Below are 19047 nucleotides of genomic sequence, written 5' to 3' on the forward strand. Positions count from 1 at the left end.
TGGTCCGTCCAGCAGTCGTCAGCTCCTGTCATGGTGCGGGTGATGCGCACATCTTTGCGATCCCTGGCTCGGACGATGATATCGTCGAGCAGTGCCAGTGTTTGGAGCGAGGGTGTTGCCACGATGTGTTGTATTTGTCCCTTTGGCGGAACAGGGTGTTGGTGATGAGAAGATCATGTCCAGACATTTTGTCAGGAGTAGGGTACCGCTGGAGTTGGCTTTCCCTACCCCCTCTCTGCCAATCACACCTCCCAGGATCTTTGCCGACCCTGGCATTGAAGTCACCTAGGAGGATCAGTTTGTTGCCTGCGGGGATGCGGGTCAGGGATGTTTCGAGGTTGGAATAAAAACCCTCTTTGATCTCAGCCGTTGCATTGAGTGTTGGGGCGTACGCACTGATGACTGGCACATTGGTTCCAGGATAGGGTCATGAGATGTTCGTTAACTCCGCAGGGGGTGTCTTTGAGGCGGTCGATCAGCTCATTTTTGATGGCGAAGCCGACTCCGTGAAGGCAGCGTACTTCCTCTGGTTTTCCTTTCCAGAAAAAAGTGTAACCTCCACCTTGTTCCTTGAGCTGACCTTCCCCTGTCCGCTTAGGATGTCGATGTCAAAGTGTCTAAGTTCCTGGGTAACTATCGCGTGCGGCGTTCCGGCCTGTCACTGCTGGAGTTGTCCATGAGAGTCCTGACGTTCCAGGTCCCGAACTTCATGTTAATGGAGTGGGAGATGCATGTGTGTGAGTTCTTTTAATGTGGGGTGGCCATTGCACACCGGCCACCACACTGGCTTAGCTGAACAAGGTCTTGGTCCAGTGGCAAGGAGGTCCAAGACGACTGGAGACCAGGCACTGCTGTATGAGCCTAATTGCCTATGGCGAGATGTGGGCCGCAAGCTCGGCGTCAAGTCACCTTGATGGTAGGTGGCCCGAGGCTTGGTTGGGGGCAGGCATCAGGAAGATCAGTTGTCCGCTGGAGTTCCGAGTGGGAGGTCAGCAAGGAGTGGGAGGGGTGGAAGAGTCATAGCAGTGATGCTCACCAGTAGAAGAGGCCAGGTCACCAGTGGGGAAGGAGAGGCCCGATCGCCGCTGGAGGCATGTAGGCCCGCATGTAGGGGGGGGTGGTGGGTGATGTCCCGGTTGCCTGGTCGGAGGCTCACCTGCTCGCCGGCTTACCTGCTCGCAGGGCGTTGTCGTGAGTAATCCGGTGAGTATAGAACTGAACCCAGTCAGAGTCAGCACCATCAGGGGAGGGTGAGGGAGGGGAACAAGTGAGTGTAGAACTGAACCCAGCCAGAGTCAGCATCTTCAGGGCAGGAGACCCAGTGAGTATAGAACAGCTGTGTCTCTCCTCCACGATGGCGTTTGAGCCGCCTCCTCTTCCACGACGGAGGCTGGCCTTTCCCCCTCCTTCAGAGATGACTGGGCCTCTACTTCCCCACACTACTCCAGGTGTGGTCTAACCAGGGCTTTATACAGCTGCAGAGGACTGGCAGCACCCATGGAACAATACTAAAGGAAGTAACTTACTATTAACTTTCATTTTAAACTTTTAATCAACATGGGAAACATTTAGACAACTTGGAGAAACTGTTAAAACCTCTGGAGAAATTTTTAAATAACTTGGGAAAACTTTTAAAACTTCTGGACAAACTTTAAAAACTTCTGGAGAAACTTTTATACAAGGTGGAAGAACTTTCAAGAATTATTTTCTTTTAAAAATGTTTACTAAGAAATTGAATACTGTACCCCAGTCTTACTAGAAAATAGATTGGTGTGTTTTATTAGCATCTACTCCGTTAGTACTTGTATATGTACTCCTCTCGAATGTATTTTTCCCCTTATAGGATTGTCGTGTATTTAGCTTTTTTTTGTGAGGATGGTGGACTGTGAAGTTCTTGACCACATAATTTGTCGGGGTGATATGGTTTAACCTGTATTGAGTTAAAATTTTTCTGCTTCTACAGCCAGGAATCATTGCTTGAAAATGATACTGAAGAAGTCTTCATTGGTCCAGTCAGACACTCTGAGAGGTATGTTGCTATGGGAATCGATGTGAACAGTAATAATGGAAGCCAGCAGAAAACCAATGAAAGTGTGCTGAAGTGGAGCCCCCTAAGTGCAGAAAAGCTGGTAGAAATAGTGAAGGAAGCGAACCGGCTGGCAAATCAATTTGAAAAATGTGCTTTGAAGGAAAAGGAAAATGCAAAAAGACAGGGGAGAGAGGGCAGAAATGGCGGTGAGCGAAAAGAATCCAAAGCCACAATCAGACTCTTGCAGGATGAAAGAACATGTAAAAAAGGCCCTCGCAGTCCAAGGAGAGATACATTTTTTGTGTTGGACAGTCCAAATAAAGCTCTTCTTCCTTCTGTGGATCTTCAGGTTATAAATGAAAACAGTCCAATTGGTAACACTGGACAAGCACATCCTAATGGTGAACCTCAATCCACCAACTGCAGAACAGAGTTGACCAGTGAGTCTGAACGAACAAAGGAAGGTAACCTATCTACAGAAACCAAGCAAGCTGCTGTTAAGAAGGTGCTTTATTTCACTCTTTGTTTTGATCGGTACAATAGCTTATAATTAGACAGATATAGAAATACAATTTATGCACTGAATAACAGTAGAATTGCTAAAATAATAACCACCACTATTGCCAACTTTTTCACCTAAATCACGCTGTGTTTTGCAGAGTTAAATGGTTTGCAGTTCAATTAATTCATTTCCCATAACAGCAAACAGGCCTGTACTTACTAAACACGTCACTGCTGTCTTGTTACTTATTGTATCACCATCATCATCATAGGCAGGCCCTTGAAATTGAGGAAGACTTGCTTCCACTCTAAATGTGAGTTCTCAGGTGACTGTGCAGTCCAATGTGAGAATTACAGTCTCTGTCACAGGTGGGACAGATAGTCATTGAAGGAAAGGGTGGGTGGGGAGTCTGGTTTGCTGCACGCTCCTTCCGCTGCCTGCACTTGTTTTCTGCGTGCTCTCGGCGACGTGACTCGAGGTGCTCAGCGCCCTCCCGGATGCTCTTCCTCCATTTAGGGTGGTCTTTGGCCAGGGATTCCCAGGTATCGGTGTGGATGTTGCACTTTATCAAGGAGGCTTTGAGGATGTCCTTGAAACGTTTCCTGGGGCTTGCTTGCTGTGTCGGAGTTCCAAGTAGAGTGCTTGCTTTGGGAGTCTTGTGTCGGGTATGCAGACAATGTGGCCCGCCCAGCAGAACTGGTCGAGTGTGGTCAGTGCTTCGATACTGGGGATGTTGGCTTGATTGAGAACACCGACACTGGTGCATCTATCCTCCCAGGGGATTTGCAGGATCCTGCGGAGGCATCGTTGGTGGTATTTCTCCAGCAATTTGAGGTGTTCACTGTATATGGTCCACGTTTCTGAGCCATATAGGAGGGCGGGTTTCTCTACAGCCCTGTAAACCACGATATCAATTCACTGTTGGAAAACAAGGCAAATTTTCCCATTTCTCACCTCTCTATTAAATACTTCAATTAATTTTCTCTTTTTTGGTAACAGTCTGTGCTTTCCAGACCATCTGGATTGAAGCTTCCATCTGGTTTTAACAGGAAAGGAACCATGCATTCATTAGCTCCATCCAAGCCCTACCAGTATCCTTCCAAAAAGGATTCACTGCTTTCATCCTTGTCCTCAACAGGGAATCTAAAGCAAACCAGAGGTAGGTACCCATGAAGCAATTTTAGTACTTTACATTATACGTACAGAAGCTGTCTAAGTAATATATTCATTTTAGCTTTTAAGCCGACTTATGAAGCAGTTTACACTACTCTGTCATATTAGTGTAGCTTCATTCATATTATTGCCATTAAGTTATGTTTCTGTATTATTTCCCTTTGCCGTCTCAGGTCATCTTGACTTTGTAGTAGCACGTCTGTTGTATGGTAACAGAAGGCTTTCAGACTGAATTAAATTGTAAGTGCACCCTGCCTACCTTGCACCCAGGCAAATGGAGGAGGGAGAAAATGTAATTGTTTTTTATTTTTACAGGTGCAACACTAAACCCAGTAAATCCCCCTCGAAATTCTGGAAGGAGTACTGTCTTGCACAGCAAACAAAGTAAAGGAAAAGCACCAATGATATCCGAGAGCAAGATGCCTAGTTCACCAATCTCTCTTAAACTCTCCACTGACACGAGCATTAAACGACTTCCAAGTGCTAGCACCGAGGTCAGCAGTCGGCTACAACCACCAAGCAAGCTGATTCCTCCTGGAAATCGGTTGAGACCTGAATCTGTCTCATCTATTCGTGCTGGGATCAAAAACGAAAGAGTCAATTCAGAAGTACTTAAGCGGAAGGGATCAGAAAAGCAACTCAAAACCACAAGTAAAGGTTTGAAAAAATTTCTACAATTTCCTCACAAAGTAATTTTAGACACTGAATTGGTCAAGTTTAGCTAGTAGCATAGTGTTTGAGAATCTTGCTTCACAATATATTGCCAGCTGCCGTTGTAATGCATTTTCTCAATTTCTGGATAAACTTTCGGGTAAAAGGATGTATTAAAATGTAACGCTCTAAAACCGTGTACATCCTGTTGGGTAATGAGCATCAGTGACCTCAACATGGGGAAATGCTGTAGTTGCTGTGACTGTACTTCTGCTGTACATAAGGCAGTCATTTTGCCACATCTTATTGTAGATTGCTTTTCTATTTCTTTTAGTTACTTCAATTAAGCCTCTGAATTCAAGTGTAACTGCTTCAGCAATCCAAAGTAGGCCTCAGCCCAAGAAAGTGACTTCAAGTAATGTCGTAAATAGGTAAACATTTCCTCAATACCTTTGTTGTTAATGTACTGTGAATTTTGTGAATCTTTTTGTCTGAGAAACATCTGAAAGTGCATTGTGTAAATTGAAGTCAGTGCTGTTCTGTATGCACACATGGAAGCCAATTTGCACAAATCAAGGTACCACAGAAAGTAACAAAAGAAAAGACTAGTTAATATGTTTTGGTGGTGTTTGAGAGATGAATATTGGCCAGGGCACTACAAGAACTCCATACTCTTCTGTAAATAGTTCTATGGGAACCTTAACATCTATCTAAAAGGTGGCTAGGGCCTCAGTTTAATGGCACCTCTGATCATACAGCACTGCCTCAGTTCTGTATATTTAGACTTTGTATGCAAATAGTCGAGTGGGATTTGAACCTGCAACCTTTTGACAGGCGAGTGCAAATAACTGAGCCAAGCTGACTACTTAACTGTTATTGATATGCTATTGGGAAAATGAATTTGTAAATTTGTGCCTTATGCTGCATGCAATCTATTATTTCAGTTGACTCATTCAAAACAATTGCTTCTGTTGAACACATAATTCTTTATCTCATAGTTCAATTGTAAAGAAGTAAAATGTTATCATTGGTTTCCAATTATTTTCAAGACAGCATTGCGTACGAGAGGGAATAGTTCCCTATTGACGTACTGCTAGCTATGTTTGTTATATTTAAACAGGAGGATCAGATTATCAGTTATGCACTGGGGGTTAAAAAAAGAAATGCTACAATATGTTGCGGCTCCAGTTTATCGAGACACAAAGTGGTAGGATGCAAGGTTGCTGTGATGTTCCACATAGTGAATTACTGATTGTATCTCTGCTATTGTGGGAAAAACATGAACTGAACGCTAATTGCTTTATTTTTGGTAATGTACAAACTTTATTGAGATTCATTCATGTGTAAATTTGCTAGAGCACTTATACTTTCATCTGCCATTTTTTAACAGTAACTGCAATTTTCAGTTTAGAAAAATCCAAGTTTTAAACTTATAAAAAGTATGAACTGCATGTGTCTAGCATGTAGCATCACACTTTTTTATTGCAGATCCAAAATAATCTTAGAGGTAGCCATTTTATCCTAGAGCCTGAAATTTACTGAAAAATTAGCACAGGAATACTTGAGCATTGGCCTTAAAGTGACAGCCAGGTTAAAAACTAAACATCACAACCATACTCCGAATAGACCATTGCTACCTGTGAGTGATGTTATGCTATACCAAATGAAAATGTAAATTGAGTTCCAATTTACAACAGTTTTATTCTAGCTTATTAACATTTACTATTTAGTAATTACTTTCCAGGGTCATTAATTTAAGGTTTAGCATTACAGACGAGTTGGGCATCTTGGTTTGAATGGACACTCGGTGTGAAACAATTCATTTTCAGAAAAGTTTTTAAAAATTATAGTCTAGGTAATGTAGTAGTTGCTCAGTGCATGTAAAAGATTAATAATTACAGGTACAACGTCCTGAATCTGGAAACCTCGGGGCCGAGTTTTGGGTATTTCCGGATTTTGGAGAAGAAATCCGACGTCTTAAATCCAGCAACCTCGTAGACAATTTTCGTGTATTTCCAGATTTTGGAGACAATCCGACGTCCCGAATCAGTCAATCGCTGGGCCGAGGCCGGTTTGCATATTTTTCCGGATTTATATAGGAAAAAGTACGTACTTAAAATATGAAAAGGAATGTACTCAAAGCATGAAATAGAATAAAGGTTTTTATTTGGTAAACAGTACAGGTATGAAACAGACTAAATAAAGGTTTTTATTTGGTGAACAGAAGAGTACAGGTATGGACAGAATACAGTTACCCTGTAATGTACAAAGAATAATAATCTTCCTGTGATCCACTTCCTAAGTAAGCTGCACAGAAATAGGTACAGGTTACAATTGGCTGGAGGTTGTGCTTGGGGTAGAGGGCTCAGCTATGATGTGTGGGCTGAAGTTGAGCCAGCAATAGGATTTTCAAGTGTGGAAATTGCTGGTGTAGTTAGTTGTAGGCTGTAATCTTGAGCACTTTGCTGCGATACCCTCTAAAACATATTGACTAATGTTAATTGTTTAAGTAATTTGGGCTTTTGTTTGATTAATTTTTCCCGAATTTTATACACCTGCATTATTTCTTCATTTATGAAATTTCGTTGCTCTCGGGTGTTAATTAATTCATGACAAAGATTGATAGCTTTGTCAATGGACACTTTTTCCACTTGATTATCAACATCAGCATTGTCATCCTCACTGCTTTCATCCTTTTCCTCTGGACGCAAAACCATACCCACAATTTCTTCATCTGTCACTGTATGCACAATGGGGAGCATCATTGTCTTATGCCCATGACTTCTGTGACATCGTCTTCATTCAATGCTAGCGCAGCTTCACAAGTCAGCTCTTTTGCATGTTCTAAAAGTTCAGAAATCATTTTCTTCTCCGTGGTAACATGAAAACTTTCAAAGTCATCATCAGCATCATCGTCCTCTTCAATAAACATAGTTGCTGGCCAGAGGTTATGCCAAGCATGAGTCAAGGTGTTTCTAGTTACCTCATTCCACGCATTCACAGCTGCCCATATGGCGTCCTTCACAGAGAAACCTTTTTGAGAACGCTGTTATCCCCATGCTTCTGTTCACAGCACTAAGCAAACACTTCGAGAATTTGTTTTTGTAGGGACACTTCATTGATCTCAAAATTGCTTCGTCCATTCGCTGTACCAGTGATGTTTCATTGGGAGGTAAATAGATTCCCTGAACATTATCCTTTACTAGAAATTCAGCATCAGGATGTGCCGAGCAATTGTCTAGCAGCAAGAATATTTTGCAGTTTTCTTCAAGGCCAGCTGCCCTGCAATGAACACGTGCCTGGGGAACAAAATGCTTCGCAAACCAGTTCAGAAAAATTACCCTGGTTACCCATGCTCTCATTAGCATAATAATGCACTGGGAATACTCTCACGCCCTTGAAACATCTTGGACGGCGGCTTTTCCAGATGACCATAAGCTTACACTTGTGTGTCCCAGCCGCATTTGCACAAGCAAGCACAGTCAATCTATCTTTGGCATCTTTTACACCTGCTGGCTGCAATTCTTCTGTTGCTAATGTCTTTCTCGGTATATAGCGTCAGAACAGTGCTGTCTCGTTGGCATTATAGATTTGCTCAGCTGAAAGGTTTTCATCAGCAATTAGTTTAACGAACACATCTATGGGCTAGAATTTCCTATCATTTCTCGGCGGTACAGCTGTTTTTCCACCCGGCAAAAGTTTCCCCTTAAGTTTTTTTTCATGGTATCACCCACATCTGAGCATGCCCGCCGGGACCAAACCGCCCCCGTGCAATGCCGTGAACAACCGCCAGGGCACAAGTTTGGCCTCAACCGCCGACGTCCAGATCGCCAAGAGAACCGCCCTGTAAAAGCTGCTTAAACAGGGCGGTAGGTGAGAACTCGGCAAAGAAAGGTAAGTTAATGGTTCTTTTTTTTACATTTTAAAATGGCGATCAGGTATAAAAGTGTCTTGGGAATGCTTTGTACGTTTTACATTTTTTTAATTGAAATTGTATAAAAGTTTTCCCCCATCCCTAGGCCCAACCGCAGCCTCGGACTAAATTTTAAATACTTACCGTCCATTCCGGTAACGACCGCTCATGTTACTAAGTTTCCACAACCACCGAGAAAACAGTCAACAATGAGTGTGCAACGCCCATTTTCTCACCGGGCGATTAGTTTTAATTACTTTAAACATAAAAATGGAAATTCTTGCCAGCGTTACTCACCAAACATTAGCGGTTCTTCTCAGCAAGCAATCGGGCTTTGAGGGACTCATAGGAAAGTCTAGCCCTATATCACCATCAGCTGCCTCGTGATCTGCTGAGGCTTTTTCACCGCACACTTTCAATTGCCTGATACCATGACGCCTTTTAAATTTGGTTAGCCGACCTAAAGAGTAGTCGTATGGAGTTTCAATCTCCAGTTCTGCGTGGAGTATCTTGGCTTGTTGCATCACCATTGGGCCAGACGGGAACCTTTCCACTTCTCTTCTGTTGCCACCACTCCATCATTACTCGATCCAACTCATCACTTTTAGGCTTATGTATAGTTTTTCTCCTACTCATTTCTTTCTGAATGTCACTTTCTGCATAAAACTTCATGATCTGTTCTTTTTTTATGTCATAAATGGCGGAAATTGCAACAGCATACTCCTCACTTAGTCTCCTCACTAAAGCAATTCTATCTAATCTCTGGAGTAACTCCACTTTCTTGGCAATTGACAATGAATTTGCTTCCTCTTTGCACTACCTTTATTACACATTGGGGTATCTGTTAGCCTTTTTGACATGATTGCAATGGCAAACAACACACATTCACAATAACTTAAATAGCAAAAAAAAAACCACAGTACTCAAGTCGGGTCAGGTGGGGCCTGGTCGAGGGGAGTACGTGGGTCAGGTGGGGTCGGCTCGGGTCACACGTGAGTTAGGTCGGGTCAGCTCGGCTCGCATGTGGGTCAGGGTCGAGGTACATTCCGAAAGGCTCGTACCGATCGCAGGTCTATAATGCGGCGTTTTTTAAAATGTCCAGTTTTCGAACAATATTTCTGGATTCTGGACGACTCCATCTGCGATCTGCAAAATGTCTGGTTTTGGTTATCGGAATTCCGGATTCAGGACGTTGTACCTGTAGTCACACTGGTTAAATCTGTACATTATCGGGAGGAAAAAACATCAAGAGTCTGATGTCATCTACCACACACCAATAAAATCAGCAACAGCAAGATTATCAGATTGTTAGAATTATTCCTAGTCACTGCCGTCAATTGTAAATGTGTACCTGACCGATGTAAATTACTGTTCATCCACTGCACTGGCAAACCGAGAAATGCAAACTGACAAAAGACAAATGGTAAAAACTCATTCTCCAGAGTGGCTATATTTCGGCTCCAGAAGAGCTAACTTTTTTTCCAAGTTATGTTTACTTCTATCAATAAGTGATGTAGAAATAAACAAAACATCAAGCGCACATACAGTTGGGCACCAAGCATGCAAGATAACTATGATGAGTCACTGGATCAAAATTCTTTTTGTAAAAGTGCAAGATAACTAATGTGGCTAAAGCAAGAAAAGAAACCATGATATTCCACATTGTGCTTCGCGCCAGTAAATCTGGTGAGTTATAACTTATTTTATCAAATTTTTATATTAAAACCAAATTTCAAAAGTCACCAAGTCCTTTATGGACAAGATTAGGTTTATACATTTTAATCGGGTACTTTTTCTTTGTAATTTCAGCAGTCAATTTTTACCTTGTATCACCAGTTTTCAACATTCTCAAGGTGAACACATTAGAATGTCTTTATGATTGAACAGGAGGAGATTATAGCACCTGAGGAAGCTTCAATCAATGGTGACCAACCAATAAAATTCATGTGAAGAATGTATGGTCAAGTGTCGGGACATCTTGCAGTGTATCCCCAGAGCTAGAGATAGCTACATATTTCAGGTTAAGTTTGTGTGGGGTGTGTAGAGACAGGACTACATTGCAGAATGTTTTTAGAATATTGTGTGGCACTATTAGTGCAGCATTTGATCCCAGTTAAATGTAATGCATACAGTTCTGAAAATCTAAATGTCAGTCTATACTATGTTGGGATTTCTCCATTCTGTCATTAAATTGAAAGCTATATGGAGGGAAATATTAGGCTACTGTCCTGAGGGAAATGTTGAAGGATTGAAGAAGATATTCCCAAAGCTGATTAAGTAAATAAAGGGGTGGGGGAAGAGACATTTTGACTTGGTCACAGTTATATACTGGAAAACCAAATAGATGTTCAGCAATTTAAAAAAAAATCTTTGCGTTAAGGTGAAAGATTGAATGCCTCTTTAATGTTGCTGCATTAAGCACTTCCCTGTCAGATATAGCCCAGTCAGATGCAGAGTAAACCTATGTCTCCTATCCCAATAACATGTCTCATCTTCAATCCCGATTACAGAGAGTGACTTTTTTTCCATTTTCTACAGCCTTTCTGAAAATTAGGAACAGTTTTGCTTGATGGACTCATACCCACTGGGAACTAGAGTCCGAGAGCTGAGGAGATTTTTATTCCACCATTCTGGACTAGATTTGCAGCCAGATCCCCATTTTGATGTATTTTAAATTTGAAGTTGCACAAACTTTATTCACAATGCAAACTTATTTCACTTGCCATTGACATTCTCTGTTTGCAATAAAATAATTGTATTCATCATATTTTTGTTGTGTTTTTTGTCTCTTGTTTTTCTGCAGTATGATTGCATTTCATGTAATAGTATTGTTCAGCTCCAACTTGCCACTTGCATGTGTGAATGCTGCATAATTTTTGGAGTCATCCTTCATGTTCAGATGGTGGGTCCTAACTGTATCTGTACAGTAATGGCTTGGGTATCAGCCTTGGGTCACTGGTAGTACTCTCATCTCCGAGTCAGAAAATCATGTGTTCAAGCCCTACTCCAGAGACTTGGCTACTTGAACACATAATTGAAGCCAGTGCTGGTGTAAACATGACTGACAGAGAAAGAGGTCCACAAGACCAAAATTTTTTGGCTGAAGGACTCCTTTTCAAATGGATTAGTAATTACGGACAGCCCATCTAAATTATTATTGTCTTATGTATTGATACAGTGCCAGGATCTTCTGACTATGAATTGCAATAGTTATGGTGACATTTACAAAACAGAATCCCTCAAATATGTTTAAAATTATAGTGATTTTGAAGCATTTTTTTAAACTTTACAAATGCATTGGTTATTCAGTGTATTCAAGCGCTGCCCAGATTATCAGATTTGATCTTTGGCCAGCCCTTGACCATGGACAGACAGATCTAATGTAACATATGTCCGACTTATAGGGCCTGTTCTTCTTGGCTTTTTACCGGCACTGCTGGTCGTCGGGATGGGATCTTTGTTCAGACAGTTGATTCCTCTCCGAATAACTGGTTCTGTGCTTTCCTGCCTCTGACTCCCGTTGCTGGCGATGGCTTCCAGCTACTGCTGGCCCGTACTTTTTTTTCTTATATTAAGATTTATTGGAACATTTGACAACAGACATAGGAAATTTACATCAACATAAATATTTGTGGGAGCCAGTGAAATATGAATTACGTTTGTACTTGATGATAAGGCTATATTCTGTTGATCAGCAAATTTTACATAGCAAACAACATCAGGAACGTGACCATTAAACCGAAGAGTCCCAATGCTTCAGACAGTGCAAATCCAAGGATCGCATACGGGAACAACTCCTCCTTCAGTGAAGGATCTCTGGCATTGCCATAAATCACGCTACCGAAAAGTGCTCAAGCACCAATAGACTTTGCACCGGTGTCAATGTCCTGCCTTGTAGCACTCGGCTGGAACTCTGAGCATCTTTTGAGTAAATGAATTCTTGACTTGGGTCCTTCTCCGAAGTTTGCGTTTCCCTCATTGTATTTGTGTACCTCACAACAGCCGCAGTGAGGGCTGATAGTCAGTCACCCACTTGCAGATGGTGCAAGGCTCAGTAGAACTGGATGACTGAGCCTCTGGTGTGAACATGACTGACACAGAAAGAGGTCCACAAAGGGCTCTAGATCCATTGCCAACCCCTGCTGTGGCCAATACCACTTTATAGGGCAAGTGAACATCACAGCAGTGAAATGGTCAAATCCGGACCGGCAGCAGCCGAGACTGGCAAAACTCCACAGCACCAATAGCGGTCTTTTTCTCTCCATCCTCCTCTTCTTCCTGCAGCACTGCCGCATTCACCACCCCATTCAGCAGCGCCTGGCCGCTCTGCACCGGCTCAATAGCCATCACCAATTTTTTTTTTTCCACAGACCGAGAACCACTGATCTAAGCTGATGCACCATCATCATAGGCAGTCCCTCGGAATCGAGGAAGACTTGCTCCACTCTTAACGTGAGTTCTTAAGTGGCTGTACAGTCCAATATGAAAGCCACAGTCCTTGTCACAGGTGGGACAGATAGTCGTTCAGGGTAAGGGAGGGTGGGACTGGTTTGCCGCACACTCTTTCCGCTGCCTGCGCTTGATTTCTGCATGCTCTCGGCGACGAGACTCAAGGAGCTCAGCACCCTCCCAGATGCACTTTCTCCACTTAGGGCGGTCTTTGGCCAGGAACTCCCAGGTGTCAGTGGGGATGTTGCACTTAATCGGGGAGGCTTTGAGAGTGTAGTACTGGGGGGTTGTTTGTGGAACCTTGTACTGTACAAATTGGCTGTCTAATTTCCTTACATTACAACAGTTACTACAATTGGAAAGTATTTAATTGGCTGTGAAGCATTGTGGGACATGAACGGTGCTATATAAATGCAAGTTCGTTCTTTTAGATTGCATCATTTTACAAATGAATTTTTGTACACATTTTAGAAATAAGCAGTGATACAATTGCATGGACAACATTACAAAAATATATCCAGCACTTTTTATACTGGTGTGGGTGGAGTGTTTGGATATATCCAAGTAATTGGTTCAGAGCTATTAGTAATAGAAAAAAATATAAAACACATTACAAATGGAATGTTGAATATAAAGCATGTCCTGTTCCTTCATCTGGTGTAGTCTAAAACTCTGCCCATGGCAGGAACTATGGTTGAGAATATATGGTGCAAATTTAGCTCTCTAACTGAACTAGTCTTGCAGTTATAAAAACTATTTCTTTTTAATCTTCTCCATATTGAAATGACAGATATTGAATGAAACTCGATAAAATAGTTACGGTGATATTTTAAACAAAAATGAAGTGACGGCACCTCCCAAACCTGCGACCTCTTCCACTTAGAAGGACAAGGGCAGCAGGCGCATGGGAACAGTATGCAGCCTGCAAGTTCCCTTCCAAGTCACGCACCATTCTGACAGAAATATATCGCTGTTCCTTCATCATCGCCGGGTCAAAATCTGGAACTCCCTCCCTAATAGCTCTCTGGAAGTTCCTTCACACAAGGACTCCAGCAGTTCAAGGTGGCAGCTCATCACATTCTCTAGGGCAATTAGGGATGGGCAATAAATGCTGGCCTTGCTAATGGTGTCCATATCTTGTAACTACCACCTCTTAATTTAGAAACCTTCATATTGAATGTGTTTGCTTGTTTCTCGTGCTGTGCATCGTACACTCAGCATCGTAGGAATGGTGCAAAGTGAAAGGTATTGAAGCTGATTGTAATGTTCAGCTAAAAAGCGTGTAACTGTTGTAGATGGAATTTTTAAGCTTCATATAAATACTAAACAATTCTGATCAAGAAACATTTTGCAGACTAAAAAATGTTAGCAATATTACTGCCACTTATTTATTGAATGCTTTAGAGACATGCTGCATTGCTGTTTTCACATTTTATATACAATCCTGTGTTATTATCTTTGTTTCTATGTAGTTTCTAAATATAAGTATTGCTTTCTTTTTCAGATGATTGATTGAGGTTCAACGTCTACCAAAGCTGAGGAAATGATTTTTTTCTTTTGTGGTTCGAAACAAACCTGTGTACATCAGAACTCAAAATTTTATTTTGGATTGCTGTGGTCTCCCTCATAAGGGAGGAGAATTGTACCTGGAAAGTACTGAGAATACTCCATAATATCAGTTTTACAGGGTGGTAAATTTAAAATACATGACATGTCAAGTGATTCTGGGACTAATGTTCAAAACTCTCTCTCTCGTCTATTTAAAAGTAAGATACTCAATGCCTCAAATACTTTCGATTAAGCCAAGAAAAGAAAAGTAGCTTTAGTCTTGATCTTTTGGATAACACAAATTTATGATGTGTAAGTTTTAAAGGCCAGAGGAAATGTATTGTAAAGTCTGGTTTCTAACTCTTAACCTCCTCCATCCAATATATATTTCACTTGCGTATTTACAAAAGATGCAAAAATTTTGTTATTAATGTTCACTAACATAAAAGTTACTGGTGCCAGAAATGTAACTTAGTAGTACAATGAAATAGTGTCCATCTTTGATTTAACACTAAATATACATAAGTTTTTGAAATGGTCCATAATATGTACATTTTAGAAAGTACAATTAAATAGAAGCATAGAATTTAGGTGTTGGAGTAGGCCTTTGAGCCTGCACCACCATTCAATATGATCATGGCTGATCATGCAACTTCAGTACCCCATTCCTGCTTTCTCTCCATTCCCCTTGATCCCTTTCACCGTAAGGGCCACATCTAACTCCCTCTTTAATATATCTAACGAACTGGCCTCAATAACTTTCTGTGGTAGAGAATTCCACAGGTTCACAATTCTCAGTGAAGAAGTTTCTCCTCATCTCGGTCCTAAATGGCTTACCCCTTATCCTTAGATTGTGACCCCTGGTTCTGGACTTCCCCACCATCGGGAACATTCTTCCTGCCTCTAACCTGTCTAATCCTGTCAGAATTTTATATATTTCTAAATTCCAGTGAATATAAGCCTAGTTGATCCAGTCTTTCTTGATATGTCAGTCTTGTCATCCCGGGAATCAGTCTGGTGAACCTTTGCTGCACTCCCTCAATAGCAAGAATGTCCTTCCTCAGATTAGGAGACCAAAACGGCACACAATATTCAAGGTGTGACGTCATCAAAGCCCTGTACAGCTGCAGTAAGACCTCCCTGCTCCTATACTCAAATCCCCGAGCTATTTGCCGCCTTCACCGCCTGCTGTACCTACATGCCAATTTTCAGTGACTGATGTACCATGACACCCAGGTCTCGTTGTACCTCCCCTTTTCCTAATCTGTCACCATTCAGATAATATTCTGCCTTCCTGTTTTTGCCACCAACGTGGATAACCTCACATTTATCTACATTTGCCCACTCACCTAATGTGTCCAAGTCACCCTGCAGCCTCTTAGCATCCTCCTCACAGCTCACACTGCCACCCAGCTTAGTGTCATCTGCAAACTTTGAAATATTACATTGGCTGGTCTAGTAATATAGTGGTCAGCAAATCCCATCATAACAAGTTGAAAACTGAATTCACTAAGTTTTGAAATTTGTGGGCTCGCACCAGAAAAACTGACCAGGAAAGCTGCTTGACTAAAACTCAACTGGTTCACTCATGCTCTTCAGGGAAGGGAACCTGGTCTGGCCCATGTGATTGACTCTTATTGTCCTAATTAAATGGCCTAGTTATCTCATGAGTACATAAAAAAAATAAGGATGTGAATCTTGCTATATCCTGGAAAAAATTAAGATCTACATCTATGATACAAAAACATAACTGAGGATGGGCCTTGTATAGTTTGCCTACGGTTCTTGTAAAACTTTTTGCTTCTATTTTCTTTTTTTTTTTTAAGTAAAACAAATTGTATTTGTGTACTGGCATCTTTTATTCATGACATTTTGTTTTTTTAAGAAAAGTTTCAGTAAATGCATTTTATAGCAAATATTTGTCGATCTCTCGTTTAATAGGGTCAATGTGATACAGACCAAAAAATACCACTGTGTATGTTGAGTGATCTGATCAGGTGGGCAGAGCAGCTGCTGTTTTGCTACATTTGGCTTGGAAAATCAGTGGGTTTCTGGTAACTATTTAATGACTCCTGTTGGAAAGTGCTTGTGAACAGAAAGTTTGTGATGCTCGATTACATCACATGAACACATTGTACATCGTGTTGAGATTCCTATCAAGGTTCATATATTAAGAATGGTCAATTGGTGTACTAGGGCTGCCTGTAAGAAAGAACTTGCATTTATATAGCATCTTTCACAACCTCAGGAAGTCCGAAAGTGCTTCACAGCCTAAGAAGTACTTTTGAAGTGTAGTCACTGTTATAATGTAGAGAAAATTGCGCACAGCAAGGTTCCACATAAAGCAATGCGAGAAATAACCAAATCTGTTTTAATGATGTTGATTGTAATTACTATTAAATTAGGTAACAGTGTTGTCACTCACTGTGTAATATTAATTCAGACGATACCAATTGCAAATAATCCTTAATTAAATTCAACTACGTCTTAACACACAGTGTAGAAGCAATAGCATTACAAAGAGGTAAACCATACTGTTCCCCACTTTGGATACAGGTTATAACCCACGGATGGTCTTCCGTCCTGCTCTCTCTAAAAGTGAGGCGTTTAACCTCTTAATTCTTATACCTTTCTTGTCTTGCATGCCTTTTCCTAGGGGGGAGTTTTTCCACATTCTTTTGACCCTCATCTTAACCGCCCATGGTCTTCACCTACTCAATGTCTCCTTATGTTAACTGCCCAAGTTAATTTCAGCTCAGAAGGAGGCCACTGCTAGCTCTTTAACTAAAGTCATCTATTTGAATCCCATTTCCCTGCCTCTTAAATTTGCCTTTTAAATTGTGTGATCTTTTCTGCCTTGCTAACCACTTTGATAAAGCAGTTCCTGTTCTAATGATGAGAAAAATAGCTTCCTCCTTTTGTTCTCATGACAGTCCTGAGTCTGTTTCCTTGTTAACTAACTGACTTGGCAGCCAATGGCAACAATCTCACTACCAACCTTCCATAACATTTAACCTTCTCCGTTCTAATGAAAAAGCCCTAATTTTTTCAAGCGTCTTCATAACTATTCCTGGTGTAATTCTAACAAATCTTCACTGTACCTTTCCTATGGCTCTAATATTCTTCCTTTAATGTTATTAACCTCATTGTTTTACTTCACATTGCACCTGCCATCTGCTTACACGCTCGTGTCCATATCCTCCTGGAAACTTATGCATTCTTGTTTGCCTTGCTCTTAATTTGGTATTATCAGCAAACTTCATATCATTCACCACCTAACTATTTCTGAATTAATGATGCAAGTAGAAAATAAGAGGCCCTAGCACAGATCCCTGGATACATTACTACCCATATCCTACCAATCCAAAGACATCCATTTATCTCTGTGCTTTCTGTGTTCTCCCCTCCTTGTGGGTATGTTAACTTTTGGACCAAGTGTTATGTGGCACCTTATCAATGCTTTCTTTATACACGTATTAGTTCGAACAAATTAACTAGAACAAGTATTGTCCATGTTTGCAATTTTACTGAAAATCTAAACTGCAAAATATGAGTTCAGTGGTTGAAATAGGCTCTTCCTTCTTTGAGAATAGTTGTGCATTTCAGTTCCAGGGCAGACAGAAATTCAGATCTACTAGCTGCATGGATGACCAGTTGCAGTATTTAGGGCAACCCAATTCTGCATAGGGGGCCTCATGCTTGGTGCAAATGCAGGCTCTGGATGCCCATTTATTTGGCTATACCAATATGGTAGGTGGCACACTTCCAGCACGTGCTTCCTGCCCGCCCTATTGGAAGCTTAGACGTCTGAAGAAACAGGCGTGGCGCCATTGATTTCTAGGCCATAGTCGGGTCTGATGAAGATAAAGACCACAGAGAAAAGGAAGAGCAGAAGACAGTGGAATACTATCAGCTAATTGTATCTTTCCCTCCCTCCCCGTGCTGAGTAATTCAACACAAGCATCAAGTGAAGGCCTAACTCTTGTTCCAGATGATGTGTGAAAGGTGTAAACTCACCCTGAAAGAAAAATAATCCAGCACTTTCTACTCTAAATATTCAATATATCAAATAAAATCTTCAAATAGGAACAAACACTGAAAATTTGAGTCACGTGCTATTGAGTACAAGAATAGAAGGATAGAGAGAATGAACGCATGGCTGGAGGGCTTTAAATTCCTGTGGCATTGGGACCTGTACAAACTGGATGGGTTGCACCTCAACAGCACTGGGACCAATATCCTCGCAGGCTGTTTTGCTAGTGCTGTTGGGGAGAGTTTAAACTAGCTTAGCAGGGGGATGGAAACGGGAGAAAAATTCAATAGGGAAGGAAGTAAAGCTGAAATTGGAAAGCAAGAATATAGAAAGTGAATCTGTAAGATAGAGGAAATAAGAGTTAGTAAGTAGTAATCAAGGAGGTCTTCCTGTCCTAAATGGTATATACTTCAATGCAAGGAGTACAGCGAATAAGGCAGATGAGCTGAGAGCACAGGTAGACACTTGGGAGTATGACATTGTAGCCATTACAGAGACATGACTGAAAGAGGGCCAGGTTTAGCAACTCAATATTCCTATTTACAGGATTTTTAGACAGGACAGAGAGAGGGGGGGGGGGTGGTCACAGTATTGATTAAAGAAACTATTATATCAGGGAGGAGGGATGATATGTTAGTGGAGGAAGTGAGTGGAGTTAAAGGAGAAGTTCAATGTGAGAACAAGTTCAGCCAGGTGGAGGAGGTTGGTGTTGGATGGGGACTGGTTGGGCCTCTGCTCGAGAAAGAAGC

At 41.4% G+C, this 19047-nt stretch overlaps 1 protein-coding gene across 4 annotated transcripts in view; it reads left to right on the forward strand.

Annotated features, from left to right (window-relative positions):
- Positions 1-16150, forward strand: part of LOC139228249 (proline/serine-rich coiled-coil protein 1-like) — a 41556-nt gene extending 25406 nt beyond the window's left edge. For 3 of the 4 annotated variants that reach the window (XM_070859427.1, XM_070859428.1, XM_070859426.1), the window contains exons 4-9: positions 1964-2534; positions 3531-3690; positions 4020-4361; positions 4690-4786; positions 6257-6460; positions 14222-16150. In XM_070859427.1, the coding sequence (XP_070715528.1) occupies positions 1964-2534; positions 3531-3690; positions 4020-4361; positions 4690-4786; positions 6257-6353 (1267 nt within the window). In that variant the 3' untranslated portion in view covers positions 6354-6460; positions 14222-16150. The remainder of the gene's footprint in view (positions 1-1963; positions 2535-3530; positions 3691-4019; positions 4362-4689; positions 4787-6256; positions 6461-14221) is intronic. The other variant, XM_070859429.1, reaches the window with a different exon arrangement.
- Positions 16151-19047: the final 2897 nt, after the last annotated feature.

This window comes from Pristiophorus japonicus, chromosome 17 (assembly GCF_044704955.1).
Source record: "Pristiophorus japonicus isolate sPriJap1 chromosome 17, sPriJap1.hap1, whole genome shotgun sequence".
In the NCBI taxonomy this organism is placed as follows: Eukaryota; Metazoa; Chordata; class Chondrichthyes; family Pristiophoridae; genus Pristiophorus; species Pristiophorus japonicus.